Source organism: Hordeum vulgare, chromosome 2H (genome assembly GCF_904849725.1).
Source record: "Hordeum vulgare subsp. vulgare chromosome 2H, MorexV3_pseudomolecules_assembly, whole genome shotgun sequence".
NCBI classification, from domain to species: domain Eukaryota; kingdom Viridiplantae; phylum Streptophyta; class Magnoliopsida; order Poales; family Poaceae; genus Hordeum; species Hordeum vulgare.
The window spans coordinates 91,232,974-91,256,721 of record NC_058519.1 but is presented as its reverse complement, the minus strand read 5'-3'; the positions used below and the strand labels follow the sequence as shown (position 1 = coordinate 91,256,721).

The 23,748-nt window shown below is 43.1% G+C and overlaps 2 protein-coding genes across 3 annotated transcripts; both read right to left on the bottom strand.

Moving 5' to 3' along the window:
• Positions 1-598: 598 nt before the first annotated feature.
• Positions 599-1,419, bottom strand: LOC123425247 (multifunctional methyltransferase subunit TRM112 homolog A-like). Its single transcript, XM_045108922.1, has one exon. The coding sequence runs from the start codon at positions 1,239-1,241 to the stop codon at positions 840-842; it is 402 nt and encodes a 133-aa protein (XP_044964857.1). The 5' UTR covers positions 1,242-1,419; the 3' UTR covers positions 599-839.
• Positions 1,420-5,728: 4,309 nt separating this feature from the next.
• LOC123425246 (calmodulin-binding transcription activator 1-like) lies at positions 5,729-14,318 on the bottom strand. Of its 2 annotated transcripts, XM_045108920.1 has the most exons (13): positions 14,084-14,318; positions 13,542-13,661; positions 12,664-12,779; positions 12,013-12,101; positions 11,819-11,861; positions 10,558-10,711; positions 10,320-10,439; positions 9,897-10,228; positions 9,002-9,340; positions 8,066-8,754; positions 7,412-7,988; positions 6,175-6,516; positions 5,729-5,990 (listed from the first exon to the last, which is right to left on the bottom strand). In XM_045108920.1, exons 1-13 carry the CDS (start codon positions 14,124-14,126, stop codon positions 5,871-5,873), a joined length of 3,084 nt encoding a protein of 1,027 aa, XP_044964855.1. In that variant the 5' UTR covers positions 14,127-14,318; the 3' UTR covers positions 5,729-5,870. The 2 variants fall into 2 exon arrangements, with proteins under 2 accessions (XP_044964855.1, XP_044964856.1); XM_045108921.1 differs by lacking the exons at positions 11,819-11,861; positions 12,013-12,101; positions 12,664-12,779; positions 13,542-13,661; positions 14,084-14,318 and having other exon boundaries at positions 10,320-10,468; positions 10,558-10,650.
• Between the last annotated feature and the right edge of the window lie 9,430 nt (positions 14,319-23,748).

Sequence of the window (23,748 nt, the reverse complement as noted above, 5' to 3'; positions counted from 1 at the left end):
TTTTTCTTATTTTGAATCAACACAGGTACACCAATGATGTATGGTATAAGAAGAATATATATGGTGTACACCAATGAGATCCAGTAAGAGGAAGATTCGGATTTTCAAACAAGTGTACGAAATTGTTTGATGGGTATGGCTGAAAACTCTGCACCTGAACACACCCTACATACACATAACAAAAAATACAGCCAGATTCATACAGCCCTCAATTGGTAGTTTTGGCACAAATCATAATCAAAATTTCATCTAGTATACAAGATGAATGGTTGATTCATTACCAGTCCCAATCACAGTACTAACACCATGCATACTACAAGATGATTGAATATTCTAACACCTCAGTGAGAATAAAAATGCACGCTAAGCAAATTCCAGAGTTTCGATCCTAAAGTACAATAGTTTTGACCCCAAATTACTCAATCAAAAAATAATTTCCTATTTTCCTCAACAAAACTCCAAATTATACTGTACTTAACAACAAATAAACTGTAATTTCATATGTTGATTGCCCCCTAAAGCAATCCCTCACACTACCGTGTACTAAATCATTCATGATTACCCAAGGACAATTTGCCAACAAGAATGGCAGCTGCAGTTGAGTAAAGTCGAGGTTCAGAAGCCCCAATATATGAAACAAAAGCGCGATTTGGAGCAAAACGTCACAGGTAGGAGTAGTTTTTATCAAGGCACGACTTCAAAAATACACAATTCATACTAAGATAGTTCATACGCACAATCTTAGGAGTCCAAGCCCTGGAAGTGCATACATAACCAACCGTATGTGGCACGAGCAAACAAACAAGCAAGCAAGGCAGCCGGCTGGTGATACTCGCGAGTCAGTGCCGCACCTCGTCCTCGTGGAGAAGCATATTGGGGACGCCCTTCAGGATGGGGAAGGAGCGGCCGCTATCGGGGCAAACGAGGGTGCCCTCTTCGACGTGGATCTCGAGGAGCGCGTGGTGGAGGCGGCGGATCGCGCTGCCTTCGACGTCCGCGGCGCCCTCGGCGAAGAGCTCTGCCTCGGGCGGCTGCTCCGCCGCGAGCAGCTCCGGGAACCCAGCGGCGCTGGTCGCGGCGAAGAGCGCCCGCCAGTCGATCTTGGGAAGGATCCCGCGGAGGAAGTCGACGTTGAGCTCCACCTCCTTGATGGACGTCTTGGCGACCTCCAGCGCGAGCGGGTAGCCCGTGCTCACGCCCTTCACGTTCGACGCCAGGAAGTTGTGCGTGAGGAGCCTCATCTCCCCCCACCTCGAGTTCGCTCGAGCTCTCGCGGTGGTTTGGTTGTCGCCGCCGACCGCCGCCGCTGCTGCGCAATAAAACCTGAAAACCCTAGCGGCGGAGTGGTGGATTGGAAGGAGAAGGGAAAGTGGAGTAGCGGGACTGGGTTTCGGCCCTTCTGGGCTGGTTGCTTCGACTTCGATATTAGACCCAGGCACGTGGTCAAGTACATTGTTTTTTTTGTTTTGTTTTTTTAGGGGACGTCAACTACATGGACCGTGCTGGGCTGAGACGTGTGCTGTGCTCCCTCGCCCAGGCACGGCAGAACAAGGAAACTGGCCGGCCCATCGGCAGGTCTAGCCCACCAACCAGCCTGATTGTATGCTGTTTTAACAGAATATCCAATTTCACACTTGTTGCATCAAAGTGTCCGGCAAATGCACAGGGAGAGCAGGCGAGCAATTTAAACGGGCTGGCCCATTCACACGTTTCATTGATTTCGGTTTTGGAAAATCTTCTAGAGGTTCCAGCAAGTTTTTCATGTTTTGGAAAACTTCAAGAAGATTTCTCAAACTGTTTTTTTTTTATTTTTTCCTGTAATTTTTTGTTTTCTGTTTCTGTTTCAAAAAAGTTTCTTGATTTTCAAAAAATGTTTAGGGTTTTCATTTTTTTTCTTCAATACATTTTTTTTTGTTTTTAAAGAAACGTTCTAATTTTAAATAGTTGTCATTTTTCAAAAACATTCATAACTTCAAAAAATATTCGAAATTTTTAAAAAATGTTCGATTTTTAAGAAAATGATGGGTATTTTAAAAAAACTTTTTTATTTTCAAAAACTATTCGAAATAACAAAATTTTGTTCAATTTTTAAACTAAGTTTGTGTTCGAAAATTGTTCTTAAATTTCAAAAAATGTTCCGACTTTTTAACAAATGTTGATTACCAAAATTTGTTCATAAATTCAAAAAATGTTTGTGTTTTCAAAAAATATTTTGGATATTCAAACATTGTTCTTCAAATTGGAAAAATGTCTTTGTCTTTTTCGAAAAATGTTCTAAATTTCAATTACTTGCCGTTTTTAAAAAACATTCATAACTTCAAAAAATATTCATGATTTTAAAAAAATGTTCTCGGTTTTAAAAATTGTTCTTCAAATTTTACAAATATTTTTGCCTTTTAAAAAAATGTTCTAAATTTCAAATAGTTGTCGTTTTTCAAATACAATCATAACTTCAAAAAATGTTTGAGATTTTCCAAAAATGTTTGGTATTTTAAGCAAATTTTCGGTACTTTCAAGAATATTCTGTAATTCCAAGAAAAATTCGAAATATCAAAATTTTGTACAGCTTTTAAACTAAGTTCATGTTCAAAAGTTGTTCTTAAATTTCGAAAAATCTTCTTGCTGTTAAAAAATGTTCCAAATTACAAAAAAAATGTCGTTTTCCAAACTGTTCATAAATTTAAAAACAATTCTGGATTTTCAAAAAATGCTCTTCAAATTCAAAAATGTGTTTGCTTCAAATTCAAAAAGAAAAGGAAGAAAGAAAGAAAATACGGACCAAAAAAGAAAAAGAGAAAGGAAATAAGCAGAAAAGGGAAAAAGGAATAGCAAAAAAGGAAGTTATCAGATTTTCGTAAGATAAAAAAAAAACTAGGCTGGCCTAGTGGGGCGACCCCGTGTGCGTCCGCTCGACAATCGGCCACAACGAGTGGCACATAGGAGGTCCATGTTTTAACGCTAATATAAAAAGGTAAATGGGCCATGCCGTTCACATGGCCCAATTAAATTTGTGTCGGGCCAAGCCCATCATGGTTTGGCACGCGGGCTACCGTCTCGTCGTGCTTGGCCTGACCCAAATGGCCACCTTTGCCCGACAATTGGACCGTGTGTCGCGTGTTAGCACACATGCTCAGCCCATCATGGGTGTGGCTCGGCACGTGGCTAACCGGGTCGTGCTCGGCATGCAGAATGCCGGGGGTTGTGCCTCGGCCGCAAAGTGAGGTTCGCATGGCTGCACACAATGTTTTTTAAAATTTATTTTTTATATATAGGCCCAAAAGTCTCAAAACAACCTAAATTGACCCCAAAACACGTAACCCATAACAGAGTCACGGGGTCGACACACTTAACTAATGTGTCGTGTCTGGCGTGGAAGTGTAGCATGCATGCTGACATAATATGTCCGCTTATAAACGGGTTGTCATGGCCATGTCATGCCAGGCTTGTTTAGTGAGGGGTGGTCGGGACGGTCCATTTGGCCAGGTTTGCGTGGTTTGTCAATCTTTCTTTCTTTTTTAGGAAAATACACCAAAGGGCATCAAGTGCATTTTTCTGTGAGAAGCATAAACTCTAGATTTAATTAGTGACTTATAGATGTTTTAAGGGGAGTAGCTTAGGGTATCTTTAGTTAGGCTTAATTTACTTTTGTGGAAACTTTTCCAGCTATTCATCAACTGTCAAGGCAGTACAAAGAGCGTTAGAGGTAAATAGAGATTACATCTAGATCTATAGACCACGTAGAGATGAGTGCGAATACTGAAGTGAGCAGAAGGTGTACCATCATCATCACCCCTTCCTCATGAGAGTTGGGCAACCTTATTGTAGTATACATTCAAAAATTCATTGCGCGAAGGCCTCAGAAGACCTGTGCAACAGAACATCAACCATGGTTGATGAAGAAAAGTGTACATCAGAAGGATCCAATTTGCATACACATGCACACACACGGGCGAAGACCGTATCAAAGCGGATCCATCGAAGACAAACACTCGACCGCAAGGTTCATTGTAGACACACCTCCACACACCCTCATACGATGCTACACGCATCGTCGAGACATGAGTTAGCTAGGAATAATCTTATTCCATTTTTAAGGAGTTGTCGTCACCTCGTTTTCATGAGGAGGACACAAAGCATAACCAAACTAGAAAAATAAACTAAAAACGGAGCCTCCCCGCTGGCAAAGGCCGAGATCCACCACACCTTCATGGCTCTAAGGGCACATGAGACGAAGTAGATCGATGCTAATGCCGACGGGAGGCAAGTAAAACCTAGTGCATGTTCGCGTGAGTCACTAAAGGGTATGAGGTACAGACTGTTGCATTTTGGTTTACAGATAAAATATATTTATTTATGAGCTTTTGACTTCGGCTTTCAAATTATAAATAAAATACAGTTATTTATGAGCTTTTGACTTTGGCTTTCAGCTTATGACAATCCAAAAGCTCATAAATAGGCGTTTTTTGGCTTATGAGCCAAAGTGCAAGTCTATCGTTTTGGGGTCTCTCTTTTTTCTTTTCATTTTTGTCAGGATTTTGCGGTCGTTTTCGTGCGCATTTTCTATTTGACGCCACAGACGCTATTTAACGTGCATTTTTTGTTAATTGGCGCATGTGACGTTCGTCCCATTTGTTCACCGGTTGATGATTTTTTTTAATTCTATGAACTTTTATAAATATCGATAATTTTTTTTAAAATTTTAGCGAATATTTTTTAAGATTTATTAACTTTTCTTTGAAAATCGATGAACCTGTTCTAAAATATTCAAATTTCTATGAACTCTTTTATCAATGAACTTTTTTGAAATTTGATGAACATCTTTTTGAAACTGGATGAATTTTTATCAAAGTTGATAAAATTTTCTAAGATTTATGAAATTTTATTGAGTTCAATGAACTTTTTTAAAATACATGACCTTTTTTTTAATTTCTATTAAGTTTTTTTCAAATTTAATGAACTTTTTCCAAACTGATGATCCTTTTTCAAAGATATGAAGCCTTTTTCAAATGGATGAACCTTTTTCTTTAAATCTGTAAACCTTTTTTGATTTTGTATTTTTATTTTCGTAATAATTAAAAAATCTGGACACTTGTTTCTATTGGATTAACAGAAAAAAAAACAGATAAGAAAAACTAGACAGCATGCTAGTGGGCCAACCCATGCCAACGATGCTGCAGACGTCAGATCGTTAACGGATGCCTGCAGCTTTGGATAGGAGCTCCCCTTTCTGTGCATCCTGTTAGCGCTGCAGCGCCTAGCGCTCGATGCACCCGGACAGAGGAAGTGTACGAATCTAAATTGCCGTATCATGTCCCGATATGTTTGTTGTTCAACTTGGACAGTAATAACAAAGGTGGAGAAGTAAAATAGTGTTTAAAGAGAGGGGGAAAATATCGATGTTCGCAGTTTGGCACGAGCCTAAGGTCAAATTTAGTAGTCTCAAAGTGGCCAGAAGCTTATGCTCCTCTCACTAGTTCACCTTCCTGCCTTCATTTTGATAGGAAACCATCTCGGTTTGCTCATCTTTGGTGAGAGAGGGGCTCATCGTTGGTCTCGGCTATATTTGTTTTGATCTCAAAAATAGGCCGTAGTTTGACCTCCCAGAAGAAAACGGTCCGTGGTCAGTGCTAACTTTCATCCCAGCTAAACTTGAGCCTCTCAAGAAAAGGAAAACAGTGCGCTGCAATTCAGCAGCAAAGGAGGAGTCCATGCATAAACCAAAAGTGACTAACAGAAGAACTATATATGTCCGATGTATTAGTTATATCGAGTCAAATGGTGAGCAGTGAACATCTAGCACAAGAATTTACAACTAGTCTGGTAAAACGAACAAGTCACAGCCTAACTGGTCTAGTAAAAGCCCATCAACGTCACAAAATAGTGGACATCGGTGTGTCTAAAAGCTCATCTGCGCACAAATCCTCCAAATCAACCATGAAATCACCTCCATCGACCCCAGCTGCGTCGCTTAGCATCTTATCCTGTATCGCCTGTCCAAAACCATAAAAGATACAGTTCCAGTTAGATGAAAGTATTGGTTCATGCCATGCTCAGACGGGCGCTTCAGCAAAGTTAAGTAGGATAAATAATAGGAGGGAATGTATGTTGCATGTTTGATTTTCATGTTACGATGATTTAAGATGCTAATAATATGTCATGCAAAAGGAAGCGAACCTTGGACTCTTGTAGTTCTGTAACACAGGCTTGCAGCCTACTGTATTGTTCTCTTGCTTCTGGGTATTGAGTCATTGATTTCACACGAGCTAATGACCTCTGTAGTCTGCCTTCAGCCTGCTTCCTACCGTCCTTCAAGAAATCATATTCATCTTCACCTTCTGCAGTTCCACCTTCTGCAGGTTGGATCTGCGAGGACGGCCCTTCAAGTTGTTTGTCAGGTTGGAAACCACGCAAGCCCCTTCCCTTTCTCCTCCACCTCAGTATAACTTTCTCCACGATGCCCACTGACCAGATTACCTTTCTATAGTTTCTCCTTACTTGATGTCCTCTTACATGAGCCTAGTGAAAAACACGAATATAAGTATAATCCATTAGCAATGTCAAAATAAATAGAAAATAGCATTTTTATACTAGTTGACAGCCCAACACAACTAGAATTACTCATATCAAGATAGTACAACATCTGCAATTCAAGAGTCAAGACTACTACAATAACATTTGGCTTTATGTTAAATTTTCTCTCAAGACTACTACAATAACATTTGGCTTTATGTTAAATTTTCTCTCATCTAAAACGTGATTTTGCTAGTTGTTAAACAATCTCGCTTCAATTATTTAAATTAGTGGAAGTTGGAATAAGCAAACATTCAAAATGACCAAGTACCACAAAAGATTCAATGGAACAGGGCACTCGCTCTACAAAAGTATCTGGAGTATAAACTACAACTTGTAACATACACTAGTCTCAGCTTTGAAGCAGTTAATGGTTAAAACTATTTACAATTCCAAATTATCCCAAAAAATACAAAGGAGCAGAGTACTATTAAAATGTCTGGAGTATAAACCACATTAAAACAGTTGTTCGTTTAACATAAACACAGATTGTTCCATAGTGTTAAGCTTCATGCACTAGCTAATGCAACCAAAAGCCCGAACTGATGGAAAGGGCTAGGCAATCCACATATACCCTTCAACACCCCCATCTCACTTGTGACTCTGGGAAGTCAACATGTATATTTGAAGCATAAACCCATCAAACCACTTAGTTGGTCTATAGCCTCGAACGCGAATATTAAATCCCAAGTTAAAGCGCTAAAAGAGTTAAGTACTAAGTACTAATTGTCATGTCAGCAATCATATGGATGTGCTACAAGAGAATATGCACCATTATTATGTGGTTATATGAGTTAGGCATACAACAAGATGGGATTTGTTAGATTAGAACAGAGCATACCTGTATCTTGATGATTTTCTGTCGAATAATCATAAACTCCTTTCTTCCTTTCCATCCTCTAAACTTGTTTTGGATACGAACTGCAGCAGAATGCGGCATATCATTCTGTCCAGATTTGGTATTTTTAAGAGAAACAAGTGAAAGAGTGCGCTCATCAGATAATCCGCAATCATCATCTCCATATTCAACCACCTTCTTTCTGTGGAATGACTCCACCCTAAAAGCTTGAAATATTTTGGATGCAGCTAGAGTTGATTTACGAACAGCACTAAGTGAATCTTTTAATGACTCTGCCTGAGAATCTTGACGATAAAGCTGAGCAGAACTTGGTTCTGCAAAGCCATCGGCTTCAGCGGATCCACATATTTCTTCCACATTGCAACCCTTTGCTTCTTTCAATGTAAGTGCTGAAAGATGACTTGTCAAGGCAGACTCAGCAAGAAAACCCGCAATGCCTTTGTGTCCATTGTCTGATGCTAAATCAGCAGGTGTTCTTCCAGATGAGAACTGAGGAGTTGGGTCTGTTAGTGCACCAGCTGCAGCTCCATTTGTTATCAGGGCACCAACTGTCCGCTCTCTAAATAATAGACACTGTAAGTTCAACAGAGAAGAGTAAACATGAAATACTGACAGGTACAAACATTAATGCATTACCTTCCACATGACGCAGCCCAGTGAAGCGCAGTCCATCCACGCACATCCCTGAAGTTCACATGTACGCCTGCAGCAATAATTGGTCTTATAGCCCAATCATAGCCAAGTGCAGCTACTAAATGGATCACGCCTTGCCCTTCCTTGCCTAACACACAGGGACCTTTCCCATCATCATGTATCTTATGGATAAGCCAATAATACAACTTATCTTTGACCAATTTCTCAAGATTCTTGTCCTGTGTAGCAGAAAATTCTTTTTCGTCCGCTGGTGCTGATGGGTTTGTAAATTTATCATCAAGCATTAGGGAACCAATAGTGCTGATTAACTCAGACTTCTCATTTCCAACACTCAAAACATAGTTCTCATAGTCATCTGGTCCCAGGGAAAGCAACTTCTCAAGACGGATATGTAAATGCATTTCATTGATACCAGTAATATGGGGATCTGCCGCCTCCATATACTGGGTCTCGGAATCACGAAACTCGAATTCTCTTACTTCACTACAAGCTACCCTATTAGAGCATGTCACATAAAATGGAACTCGTCCAGATTGATGTACTGGTGTATAGCAGCGCAGGGAGCCATCTGCTAAAACCTCAACCGGCACTTCAACATCCCCGAACATACATGACCAGTTGCAATTTTCGACATGTTCTTTATTTGTCAAGAATGTACCAGTAATTAGGACCTGCATTGGTGGTGACAGGCAGAATAAAGATGATTAATGGTAATATTATAACATTTAGAAGTCTCATAGAGCATACTAGCAGGTAATTAAGACCTGCATTGGGGTGACAAGCGGAATAAGGATGGTTAATGGTAATCATTATAACTTTTAGAAATCTATAACAGAATGCTCAACATAGAGCATACCAGTTCGTTCACATGCCTATTGCCAAAATAAAAGCAGAATGAAATAAGAAAAAACTGCAAACCTTATATTGAGAGCCAGTGTACGCCCAGCTTGGAGAAACGTCAATAATGCTGAAGAGCTGGTCTTGGGAAAGCGAGGGGCTGACCACATATGCATCTAGCTGCTCGTTGATAGGTATACTCATACTAGAGCCATCAGCAACATTTACAGTTTCAGTACTGCTCCAGAAAGCATCAGAACTGGATTTGATATCCAGATCAGCTGCAAGTTCATCACTCATCCATTTTGAGAAGCTGTCAAATTTCTTCAACCCATTGGGCTCAATCTTAAAGAGGTCCAATGATGACTGCTTTAATAGCGGATATCCCATGCTTCCATCTGTATAGCTATCATTATGCACCTGCAAATTTGGGATAATATTTTAGTTTATTGTGAAGTAAGTACACATATGGGATTAGTCAGACAAACAATTTCTTAAAGCTGGTCGGCACATGTTACCACTGCCATTAATTTATTCTCATGTGCAATATATATCAGACAGCAGTGGGTACTGAAGAGTTGAAAAATGAATAACCCCTTCTTAAAGGTAGTGAAATAGTACCCTTAAATATTCCTCATTGGAACATAATATACATCAGGCAGCAACGGATACTGAAGAGTTAAAAAATGAATATGCCCTTCTTAAAGGCAGTGAAACATAGTACCCTTAATATTTCTCACTGGAACATTATAGGGGAACTCCAAATTACAAAGTGCAATCAGATAAACGGAGGTATAGTGCAGTAGTCCTGTGACAAAGCACAGCAGAAAGGACCTTCCTACACCTCTGCAATGGTCTCAAGGACTCAACAGTAGGCACAAAGGAGATCATGTGTAGAGAAGTTGCATGATTGCTACACGGAAACAAACATCTCACAAGACAACAAGAAAATTAACAGAAGAAAACTGCAAATCACCTGCGAGGATGTCATGCCTGCAGCACTGAGCGCATCCGTTTCCTTTTGAGTAAGATTGTTGGTGTACAGTGCCTCAGTCATCAATGTTTCTAAGCGAGAGTTATCATCCAGATTGCCAGAGCCCATGGTGGTAACAGAAGAATAGAGTGTCGGCTCTGTGAATCCAGTTGGATATTCTGGAAAGGGCTCACCAAAGTGCACTGAATCAAGTGCAGTTTTGGAACCACTCCTTAATCCAGCTCCAACATCATTGAACACACTAGCTATGCCATGGTGAGTAACAAAATTATTGCTTATGTTAGCTGTTCTAGCCTGCTTTTCATCCTGATAACCTGCAACATTTGTAAAACGAAATCTGAGACGGAAGTCAATATTTAGAGAAATAGCTCAGAAGTCAGAAGGTTGGTAGAATACAAATCTTGCCTAGATTATTTACGGAAGTACTTGGAGCTGGAGTACCCAACCGATTATCCATCATGGCTCCATCCACAGGCTGCTGCATCTCAATGAAAGGGTGGTATCTGGAGCTTGCTCGACAATTATCTGTGGCACCGAATTTTGCTTTAGATACACTGTAAGAAGTTACGTTATTGAATATATGCATCACCTAATATATACTGAGTGCAGATGATGCCAAATGAAGATAGAGAAACAGCAAGACCTGTTTCAGCATCTTCATATTCCGAAATCTGTCCACTATATGGGCTTTCAGCATCCATAGTTTGGGAGGCTACCTGGCTCTGACTAGCAAAAGAATTTGAACAAGCAGGACTATCTTCAGCTTCTTTCGAACGACTGAAACTTTGTTTGCCACCCTGAAACCATTTTTACTTACCAAATCAGATAAAGAAAAGCAATATTCATAAATAAAGTGGTAAATCAAAGAGACTGTTGGAGCATATGTGGATTGCCCAAACTTCTCCATCAGTTTGGACTTTTCGTTCTGCTGGTTGGTGCAGGAAACTTAATATGGTGTCAGAGATTCAAGTCTTGGCTTTCGCAATTTAAATTAAAAATATGCTAGCCCTCTTTCTGTCCATGTATAGGCTTAATCATAGACACGTGCAATGTTGAGGATATCGCTTATCGTTAGCGTCTCGGTCAGCTGGGGATTAGAGATTAATCGGAAATCGGTCGATTAATCGATTTTATCGGTCGACTATTAATCAGCCATTTTTTTTGTAAATCCCAGGTTCCCAACAATAAAATATGACACTCAACACCAAAACAATATTGGACATAAGTTTTACCTTGATTCCTAGCCTTTGAATCCTCGTCTAATGACAAACAAAATAGGAAACATTACATATTACCTAACAAGTTCCACAAAACGCAAATAAACATAGTTCTTGCAAACATAGTGCTATGAATAGGCCCGATTTATTGTTAGATACAAAATAAATCGCTTGTCATAGTGATAAATCGTCCAAAATGATAAACGGTGAACATAAGGCATAATCTTATCTGTCACCCCAAGAGTAGCCATAAGTCGGAAGATAAATCGCTGAATCGGAAGATTTTTTGAACAGTGCACACGTGAGGGGGGTTTTGAAGCATATGTTGATTGCCCAACCTTCTCCATCAGTTCAGACTTTTGGTTCTACTAGTTGGTACACGAAACTTACAAGAGACAACATGCATGCAGAACATATTGATGAAGTGCAGTTATAGTTTGCACTATGACAGTCACAGTGTGTGTGTGTGTGTGTGTGTGTGTGTGTGTGTGTGTGTGTGGTGCCCTGTACATATTCGTTATCCATTCCTTTGTTTACTTTATGGGGAAGGTTATTGCAAATGGAGGTGTGGATGTGCACTGCATACCAGCAAAGTTGGTACTAATATGCATGTGAGGTTTTCAGTTGATACTATCACAAACTTACAAAAGAAAGTCAAAAGTTCATCATGGATGAAACTATACGTACCTTGATTTCAAGATAGTGCACAAGAACAATATTCATGAAACCCCTGGGGAAAAAAATAGGAGATGATTATCATCATGGCATGTTGTCATGCTTCTGTTGTGATATCATTTCAGCTATCATTAGACTATCCAAATTGGCTTTGGAATCTGATTTACATTATACTCAAAGAATTTATTGCATTATTCAGCACTTACTCTTCTAACAACCAATAGGTCCGTCTTTGGAAGTTCTCATTCTCTTCCCCATGGGCATAATAGCAATGAAGTACATCAACACTGCCAACCTAAAAGGACAAGCTTCAGTTTCACTGTTCCAGTAATAAGGGCACAAGAAAAGAACAGAGAGCTACAATAAAATTATTGTAACTATTTAGACCAGACCACGTAATTTTCTTCATCAATAGAAAGCTTAAGAGTAAAAAAACTGCGGGCTATCAAAGCTGCAAGACAAGAGATACAGAAAGTTTATGATCACTTCTTCTAGTTACATAAAGATGTCATCAAGGAAAACAGTTTAAACTTTTCAAACTTCCCGAGTCTCTGAGCAATCAGCATTAATATGTTCAAAATCTATATATTTTCCATTAACTTTAGGGACAGATATTTTTTTAAGTTGTAGCTTGGAGACTGAAAACAGCAATCTCCCATGAATAGGGATGGGTAAAGTTTGTATAGGACAGCCTGTAGAGCAGTATAGAGCAACTATACATGTTAAGAGAATAGTGATACTATAGGATTTGTAGACTTGAAGTGATTCATGAAGAAGTGAACAACAGTATCCATCATTTGCAGGGTGTTCTCAAATTATATAGGAAGGAAGTCCTCTGTGGAAGAGCTTGTACATACTTTCAGTTTTTCATGAGCTTCCTTAACTGTCTTGCCATCCTTCTTCTTTCTCCAGATGTGTCCATCCTTTCTGAAGTATCTCAATATTTTCCGGTCAAACAGAAATAGTGAACCACCTACAAGAATGACGTGGATAAAAAACCCATATCAGTATTGGTATGTCATTTCGCAAAATGACCAGCATGTACTTACCAGGTACAAATCAAGCAGGTACGGGTTATACAGCACACAAGATACAGAGGAAAAAGAAACCAAGAAACAATAATAATAAGCATGGCACCTATCCCTACAAACAGGGAGTTCGTATGGAAGTACAACCGCACAAAATAATCCAAACATCCAAGTAGTACCATAAGCCACCTGGTCCCATGCCATTTGTTTGTCTAGCCCCATTGTGAAGTGACTAGTGATTAATGGATGGATGATCACTCATCTTTTTAAACTTAAAGGAGCCGGTTCGCATGGTTGATGCTTTAAAAGGTTATTCCCTGGATCATGCTCCACATATTTCATGCAATGGCAGCCTTAGATAAATTTTTAATGCGAGATGAGGTAGATATTCCCTTTATGGGACTATTATTCCAGGCTGTAGCATGTTAATACCAATGTTAAAAGATTTTTAGGCCCCTTGGAACTGCTGACTGAAATTGGAACAGTCCTAGCAAAACAGCACTTCCTAGGACCTCAATAAGTTGGACTTTTAGAATATCGGCGTGCCACTTCCATGCTACAGAAGAAAAATATGACGAGCACAGAAACCTAGCACATAACTCCACACCTTCAAGCCGAATGGGTGAGAAATGATAAATAGCCACTGTGGTGGTGTCAACGTTTTTCTAAGAAGTTGGTCCGAAATTCCAAATAAAGAGAAGGCATACTTGGAGGCCTGTTTGGCGGCTCGGGCGCAATGGAGAACTTCTTGTAATTCGACAGTATTTGGCAGATTTCTGTGGGCCGCAGCCATCGACTCTGAGCTTCTTGCAGTATCTGGGGGATATCTGCGAATTAACAACGACATTAGTCAGTCAGTAACCAACAACAGCAGTAACTTACTCGGAACTCGCTTTCATCAACACTAGCATGCCGTTAGGTTTCGACCATGCCCCGATTAGTTTTCATCGTTCTCCTAATCCAACCCCGAATCAACTGCGAGTCTAAACTCTACAGAAGGCGCTAGAAATAAATTCCGAACTCTAAACCCATAGAAACAGAGCGGCCTCCAAAAATTCGCAACCCGGAGGAATCGCCCGAAGGCGGAGGCCCTAAATCTCCCCGCAAGGCCCCACCAAAACCCTGATAGAATCACCGAAAACCTCCGCCGGCGAACCGGGAAAACCCCGCGAAATCCCTAGGCGGGCGTACGGATCAACCGCCGGGGGAAGAGAGAGAGAGAGAGAGGTAGGGAGAGGCGAATCCGCACCTGGGGGCTGGTTGGACAGCCCGTACTTGTGCATCTCCGCCATGCGATGATCCGACCGGGTGAAGCCCGTCCGCCGCTCCTCGGTGCTCAGTCCTCCCCGCTCCAATCGCCCGCTTCCCGAGGGGGGATATGGGGGGAATTTTTATCCGGGCGGCGGGGGCGGCTTCACGGGATTCTTCGGCTCGGGCCACGGCGCCGTCGGATTGGAATATTTGCTTCGGGGGGGAGAGAGTGAGGGGGAGGAAAAAGGCAGCGGGGAGCTGCGGAAGGGTGTGCGAAGGGCGCGGAAATGACGCGGCTGCCCCGGCCTGGACGGTGGTCTGGGACTCTGTCTGGGTGCGTGGGTTAGGTGGGGCTCCCGTCGTCGCTAGCGCTCAACTCTGGTTAGGATCGCGGAACCCGGGCACCGGGAAGAGAAGGGTCGCGGAACCCAACCCAAGCCCGCGGTGGCCGCCGCGGCTGACGACCGGCCTGACGGCGACGCGACTAGCGGGCCCGAAGTTACGGTGCTGCCCCTCCCGGGTTAAGGACCACGTAATCGTGGTTTGGGAGTTTTCTTGCGGGATAAAGCGGGTTTGGGATTGCCTCCCGCATGATAAGGACCACGTGCACCGCATGCTGCGTCATGTGCGCATCTCGGTATCTAGTGTGCGCAGCTGCGTATGATTAGTAGCATTTCTTTGGGCATTTTGAGTCAAAGAATGTTTGCATGTAGGGCCTATCATCTGCTATCCTATTCGGAGCTGTTTGCTCGGACTCGAAGCTCTCAAAAAATGCAGTATATAGAAGAAAAAGAATACTCCCTCAGTCCCAAAATTCTTGTTATAAATTTGTTAAATATGAATGTATCTAGTCACATTTTAGTATTTAGATACATCCATTTCTAGATAAATTTAAGATAATAATTTTGGTACGGAGGGAATATTACATTATAGGCGTTGATCATAGAAAACTATCACTTTTTTAATAAACTACCACAAAAGTGTTACGTTGTTTCAGAAAACCCTAGTGACCGAACGGTCAATTTTAAGTGCTTTATGACACGTAGGGCCCACTCGTCAGGGTTTTGTCAACTAGGGGCTGACGACGCACGTGTGGACGGTCGTTTGGTTGACCCGTTCCGATCGTGGTCAAAATGACCGGCCAAGCTCACTCTATTTCTCCTTCCCCTCTTTTCTCTCGCTCGCACTCCCTCTCCTGCGATGGCGTGGGCGGCGGCGAAACCAGGCGACGGCGGCCACTCTAGGGGGGAGGTGGAACGGGGGATGGCGGCGGCGAAGAATATTCGGAAGTGGATAACTGGCTGGGCAGCGGCAGCTTTGCAACGCAACTGCCGGTGCCGGCGCTGCAACATGCTCCTCCGACGATGCCAAAGGCTACACCACCGTCGTCGGACAATCAACAGTTCTCGCTTGAGTACAGATCGGTCAAGGCTCTTGCTAGAGTTATCGTCGCGGATCCGGCCAACTCCCACTATGCGCATCTGCATTTGGAGGGGTTGAGTAATTTTTTTTCTTCTCTTGCACAAACCCTAGTTTAATGCATTAATGCTAGTGTAGTTGAGCAGTTGGATGCAGTAGTGATGCAGTATTTAGGAAGCAGTGTTGATCAAGTTGGATGCAGTAGTGGGCTATAACTGAATTTTGCAGCATTGATTCAGTTGGATGCAGTAGGAGACTTATTCATTTATGTTTATAAGCAGGCTGAATGATGACATTTGGGAGGTGAGGTTGCATTTAGAGGGCAGAGATAACATGAAGAGAAAGTTCTCTCTTTCAGACATCACATTTCTAAACTTCATAGCACTTATTGAAACTAAAGGCTATGGCTGAGCTGACTTCATGTACTAGGTAAAAGAAGTAGGAACTCGACATGATGGATTATTTCTTCTAGATAGTCAAGATGCAGTTGAAGAAATGATAGATAACTCTGATTTCACAGTTTTGAATATCATAGCGGCCAAGGCAAATGTGTAGGGGAATGATGCATGGGAAACAAAAAAATTCCTATGCACACGAAGACCTATCATGGTGATGTCCATCTACGAGAGGAGATTTGGATCTACGTACCCTTGTAGATCGCACACCAGGAAGCGTTAAGAAACGTGGTTGATGTAGTGGAACGTCTTCACGTCCCTCGAACTGTCCCACGAATCGTCCCGTGATCCGTCCCGCGATCCATTCCGATCAAGCGCCGAACGGACGGCACCTCCGCGTTCAGCACACGTACAGCTTGACGATGATATCGGCCTTCTTGATCCAGCAAGCAAGACAGAGAAGTAGACGAGTTCTCCAACAGCGTGACGGCGCTCCGGTGGTGGTGATGATCTACTCCTACAGGGCTCCGCCCGAGCTCCGCAGTAATCCGATCTAGAGGTAAAACTATGTGGTATAGGTTTGAGTTGCATGTGGCAAAGTTGTGTCTCAAATCAGCCCTAAACCACCAATATATATAGGAGGGAGGGGGAGGGCTAGCCTTGAGGCACAAGGCCTCGAGGGTGCGCCGGCCAAGGGAGGAGGAGGACTCCTCCTCCAATTCGGTTTGGGAAGGAGGAGTCCTCCCCTTCCTTCCCACCTCCCTCTTTCCCTTTTTCTTTTTATTTTTCTTTGGTATTTTCTTATGTGGCGCCATGGGCCCCTTGGGCTGACTCCACCAGCCCACTAAGGACTTGTGGCGCCACCCTAATGCCTTGGGCTCACTCTCGGGTGGGTGGGCCCCTCCCGGTGAACTCTTGGAACCGATTCGTCACTCCCGGTACACTGCCAGAATTGCCCGAAACTTTTCGGTGACCAAATGAAACCATCATATATATCAATCTTCGTTTTCGGACCATTCCGGAAACCCTCGTGACGTCCTGATCTCATCCGGGACTTCGAACAACATTCGGTAACCACACATATAACTCAACTATACTAAAACATCGTCGAACCTTAAGTGTGCAGACCCTGCGGGTTCGAGAACTATGTAGACATGCCCCGAGACACTCCTTGGTCAATATCCAATAGCGGGACCTGGATGCCCATATTGGATCCTACATATTCTCCGAAGATCTTATCGGTTGAACCACAGTGTCAAGGATTCATATAATCCCGTATGTCATTCCCTTTGTCCTTCGGTATGTTACTTGCCCGAGATTCGATCATCGGTATCCGCATACCTATTTCAATCTCGTTACTAGCAAGTCTCTTTACTCATTCCGTAATTCAAGATCCCGTGACTTACACTTAGTCACATTGCTTGCAAGGCTTGTGTGTGATGTTGTATTACCGAGTGGGCCCCGAGATACCTCTCCGTCACACGGAGTGACAAATCCCAGTCTTGATCCATACTAACTCAACGGACACCTTCGGAGATACCTGTAGAACACCTTTATAGTCACCCAGTTACGTTGTGATGTTTGATGCACACAAGGTATTCCTCCGGTGCCAGTGAGTTATATGATCTCATGGTCATAGGAATAAATACTTGATACACAGAAAACAATAGCAAAAAAACGACACGATCAATATGCTACGTTCATAGTTTGGGTCTAGTCCATCACATGATTCTCCTAATGATGTGATCCAGTTATCAAGCAACAACACTTGCACATAGTCAGAAAACCTTAACTATCCGTGATCAACTGGCTAGCCAGCTAGAGGCTTGCTAGGGGCATTGTTTTGTCTATGTATCCACACCTGTATCTATGTTTTCATTCAATACAATTATAGCATGGATAATAAACGGTTATCTTTAAACAGGAAATATAATAATAACTATTTATCATTGCCTCTAGGGCATATTTCCAACAGTCTCCCACTTGCACTTGAGTCAATAATATAGTCCTCACATCGCCATGCGATTTACATTGTAATAAATCTAACACCCATACAGTTCTGGTGTTGATCATGTTTTGCCCGTGGAAGAGGTTTAGTCAGCGGGTCTGCTACATTCAGATCCATGTGCACTTTGCAAATATTCACGTCCTCTCCTTCGACGTAGTCGTGGATGAGGTTGAAGCATCATTTGATGTGTCTGGTCTTCTTGTGAAACCTTGGGTCCTTTGCTAGAGCAATGGTACCAGTGCTGTCACAAAACAGAGTTATTGGATTTAGTGCGCTCGGCACAACTCCAAGATCTGTCATGAACTGCTTCATCCAGACACCCTCCTTTGCTGCCTCCGAGGCAACCATGTACTCTGCTTCACATGTAGAATAAGCTACGATGCTTTGCTTGGAACTGCACCAGCTTACCGCACCCCATTAAGAATAAATATGTATCCGGTTTGCGACTTAGAGTCATCCGGATCGGTGTCAAAGCTTACGTCGACGTAACCCTTTACGACAGACTCTTTGTCACCTCCATAAACGAGAAACATTTCCTTAGTCCTTTTCAGGTACTTCAGAATATTCTTGACCGCCATCGAGTGATCCGCTCTTGGATTACTTTGAAACCTGCCTGCCATACTTATGGCCAAGCTGACGTCTGGTCTAGTGCACAACATTGCATACATGATAGAACGTATGGCTGACGCATAGGGGACGGAACTCATTTGTTCTCTATCTTCTACAGTAGTTGGGCACTGAGTCTTACTCAATTTTATGTTGGAAATATGCCCTAGAGGCAATAATAAAATAGTTATTATCATATTTCCTTGTTCATGATAATCGTCTATTGTTCATGCTATAATTGTATTAACAGGAAACAGTAATACATGTGTGAATAAATAGATCACAATGTGTCCCTAGCAAGCCTCTAGTTGGCTAGCTCGTTGATCAATAGATGATCATGGTTTCCTGATCATGGGCATTGGATGTCATTGATAACGGGATCACATCATTGGGATAATAATGTGATGGACAAGACCCAATCCTAAGCATAGCACTAGATCATATTGTTCGTATGCTAAAGCTTTTCTAATGTCAAGTGTCTTTTCCTTCGACCGTGAGATTGTGCAACTCCCGGATACCGTAGGAGTGCTTTGGGTGTATCAAACATCACAACGTAACTGGGTGACTATAAAGGTGCACTACGGGTACCTCCGAAAGTGTTTGTTGGGTTGGTACGAATCGAGATCGGGATTTGTCACTCCGCGTGACAGAGAGGTATCTCTGGGCCCACTCGGTAGAACATCATCATGAGCTCAATGTGACTAAGGAGTTAGTCACACGATGACGTGCTACAGAACGAGTAAAGGAACTTACCGGTAACGAGATTGAACAAGGCATAGGTATACCGACGATCGAATCTCAGGCAAGTTCTATATCGATAGACAAAGGAAATTGTATACGGGATTGATTGAATCCTTGACATCGTGGTTCATCCGATGAGATCATCGTGGATCAAGTGGGAGCCACCATGGGTATCCAGACCCTGTTGATGGTTATTGGCCAGAGAGGTGTCTCGGTCATGTCTGCGTGTCTCCCGAACCCGTAGGGTCTACACACTTAAGGTTCGATGACGCTAGGGTTATAGGGAATTGTTGTACGAGGTTATCGAAAGTTGTTCGGAGTCCCGTATGAGATCCCAGACGTCACGAGGAGCTCCGGAATGGTTCGGAGGTAAAGATTGATATATAGGATGGATGGGTTTGGACGCCGAAAATGTTTCGGGCACCACCGCCAAAGTGTCGGGACCACCAGAAGGGTTCCGGAGGCCCACCGGGAGGGGCCACAAGCCCCGGAGGGCTACATGGGCCAAGTGCGGGAGGGAACCAGCCCCTAGGTGGGCTGGTGCACCCCCCACACCCAGCCTAGGCGCACCAGAGAGGGAGGGAGGGGAAACCCTAGGCGCAGGGGAGGCCCAAGGCCCACCTAGGCCGCCGCCCCCCTTTCCCTGTCCTGCCCTGGCCGCCGCCCCCCCCTTACCATCTGGGTTGCCGCATCACCTAGGGTGGTGCACCCCCCTCCTCCTATATATAGTGGGGGGTTTGGGACTGGTTCGCACACAGTTTTCCCTCTCCCTCGGCGCAGCCCTGCTCCCCTTCTTCCTCCTCTCCCACGGTGCTTGGCGAAGCCCTACTGGGAGACCTCGTCTCTCCATCGACACCACGTCGTCGTGCTGCCGTAGATCTTCCCCAACCTCTCCCTCCTCCTTGCTGGATCAAGGTGCGAGAGACATCACCGGGCTGCACGTGTGTTGAACGCGGAGGTGTCGTGGTTCGGCACTAGATCGGAATCACACCGCGATCTGAATCGCCGCGAGTACGACTCCATCAATCGCGTTCTAGCAACGCTTCCACTTAGAGATCTTCAAAGGTATGAAGATGCACTCACCCCTCTCTCGTTGCTGGTCTCTCCATAGGAAGATCTGAATATGCGTAGGAAATTTTTTGATTTTATGCTACGTTACCCAACAGTGGCATCCGAGCCAGGTTTTCTATGCGTAGATTCTATGCACGAGTAGAACACAAAAGGTTGTGGGCGATGATTTTTCAATTGCTTGCCGCTACTAGTCTTATTCTTTTCCGGTGGTATTGTGGGATGAAGTGGCCCAGACCGACATTACACGTACGCTTACGTGAGACTGGTTCCACCGACAGACATGCACACCGTGCATAAAGGTGGCTAGCGGGTGTCTGTCTCTCCTACTCTAGTCGGATTGGATTTGATGAAAAGGGTCCTTATGAAGGGTAAATAGCTTTGGCATATCATCATTGTGGCTGTCACGTAGGTAAGAAAGCGTTCTTGCTAGAAACCCAAATCAGCCACGTAAAACTTGCAACAACAATTAGAGGACGTCTAACTTATTTTTGCAGGGTTTGACATGTGATGTGATATGGCCAAAGTTGTGGTGTTGCATGTATGATGTATGAGATGATCATGTTATTGTAATAGGTTTCACGCTTGCATGTCGATGAGTATGACAACCGGCAGGAGCCATAGGAGTTGTCTTAATTTATTGTATGAGATGCAACGCCATGTGCTTACTACTTTTACTTAATTGCTAACGGTTAGCTATAGTAGTAGTGATAGTAGTAGTTGGCGTGACGACTTCACGGAGACACGATGATGGAGATCATGATGATGGAGATCATGGTGTCACGCTAGTGACAATGATGATCATGCGATGCCTGAAGATGGAGATCGAAAGAGCAAAGATGATAATGGCCATATCATGTCACTATATGACTGCATTGTGATGTTTATCATGTTTTTCATCTTATTGCTTAGAACGACGGTAGCATAATAAGATGATCCCTCTTAAAATTTCGAGAACATATTCCCCTAAGTGTGCACCGTTGCGAAGGACCATTGTCTCGAAGCACCACGTGATGATCGGGTGTGATAGATTCTAACGTTCGCATACAACGGGTGTAAGCCAGATTTACACACGCGAAACACCTAGGTTGACTCGATGAGCTTAGCATGTACAGACATGACCTCGAATACAAGAGACCGAAAGGTCGAACATGAGTCGTATGGTTGAATACGATCAACATGAAGTTGCTCACCATGGTGACTAGTCCGTCTCACGTGATGATCAGACACGGGTTAGTCAACATGGATCATGTATCACTTAGATGACTAGAGGGGTGTCGATTTAAGTGGGAGTTCATACTTAATTTGATTAAATGAACTTAATTGTCATGAACTTAGTCTAAAAGTTGTCTTTATAAATATTGTAGATGACCAGCGTCAACCTCAATTTCAACGTATTCCTAGAGAAAAACAAGCTGAAAGATGATGGTAGCAACTATGCGGACTGGGTTCGCAACTTGAAGCTCATCCTTGAAGCAGCTAAAAAGGTTTATGTCCTTGATGCGCCGCTAGGTGACCCTCCCGATCCCGCAGCAGCCCAGGACATTTTGAACATCTGGCAAATGCGGAGTGATGACTACTCTCTGGTTAGGTGTGGCATGTTATACAGTTTGGAAACGGGGCTCCAAAGGCGTTTTGAGCAACACGGTGCATATGAGATGTTCCAAGAGCTGAAACTAGTTTTTCAAGCTCATGCCTGTGTCGAGAGATATGAAGTCTCCGACAAGTTCTTTAGCTGTAAGATGGAGGAGAACAGTTCTGTCAGTGAGCACATACTCAAAATGTCTAGGTTACACGGTCGTCTGACTTCACTTGGAGTCGAACTTCCGGATGATGCTATAATTGACAGAATCCTCCAGTCTCTCCCACCAAGCTACAAAGGTTTTGTACTGAACTACAACATGCAAGGGATGGAGAAGACCATTCGTGTGTTGTACTCGATGCTCAAGTCTGCAGAAGTAGAAATCAAGAAAGAGCATCAAGTGTTGATGGTCAACAAGACCACTATTTTCAAGAAGGGCAAGGGTAAGAAGAACTTCAAGAAAGATGGCAAAGCCGTTGCCGCGCCCGGTAAGCCAGATGCCGGGAAGAAGAAAAAGAATGGACCCAAGCCTGAGACTGAGTGCTTCTATTGCAAGGGAAAAGGTCACTGGAAGCGGAACTGCCCCAAATACTTAGCGGACAAGAAGACCGGCAACGTTAAAGGTATATGTGATATACATGTTATTGATGTGTACCTTACCAGCGCTCGTAGTAGCTCCTGGGTATTCGATACAGGTGTTGTTGCTCACATTTGCAACTCAAAGCAGGAACTGCGTAATAAGCGGAGACTGGCCAAGGACGAGGTGACAATGCGCGTCGGGAATGGCTCCAAGGTCGATTTGATTGCCGTTGGCACGCTACCTCTACATCTACCGTCGGGATTAGTTTTAAACCTTAATAATTGTTATTTAGTACCAGCTTTGAGCATGAATATTGTATCAGGGTCTTGCTTAATGCGAGACGGCTACTCATTTAAGTCAGAGAATAATGGTTGTTCTATTTATATGAGCCATATGTTCTATGGTCATGCTCCGCTGGTGAATGGTTTATTCTTGATGAATCTCGATCATGATGTTACACATATTCATAGTGTGAGTACCAAAAGATGTAAAGTTGATAATGATAGTCCCACATACTTGTGGCACTGCCTCCTTGGTCATATCGGTGTTAAGCGCATGAAGAAGCTCCATACTGATGGACTATTAGAGTCTCTTGACTTTGAATCATTTGACACATGCGAACCGTGCCTCGTGGGCAAGATGACTAACACTCCATTCTCAGGAATAATGTAGAGAGCAACCGACTTATTGGAAATAATACATACTGATGTGTGTGGTCCAATGAACGTTGAAGCTCGCGGTGGCTATCGTTATGTTCTCACTCTCACCGATGATTTGAGTAGGTATGGGTATATCTACTTGATGAAGCACAAATCTGAGACGTTTGAAAAGTTCAAGGAATTTGAGAGTGAGGTCGAGAATCAATGTGACAGAAAAATTAAGTGTCTACGATCTGATCGTGGAGGAGAATATTTGAGTCACGAGTTTGGCACACACCTAAGGAAGTGTGGAATCGTTTCACAACTGACGCCGCCTCGCACACCGCAACGCAACGGAGTGTCTAAACGTCATAATCACACTTTATTAGATATGGTACGATCTATGATGTCTCTTACCAACTTACCGCTATCATTTTGGGGAAACGCATTAGAAACTGCAGCATTCACTTTAAATAAGGCATCGTCTAAATCCGTTGAGACGACACCGTATGAACTATGGTTTGGCAAGAAGCCTAAGTTGTCGTTTCTTAAAGTTTGGGGCTGCGATGCTTATGTGAAGAAACTTCAACCAGAAAAGCTCGAACCCAAAGCGGAGAAATGCGTAT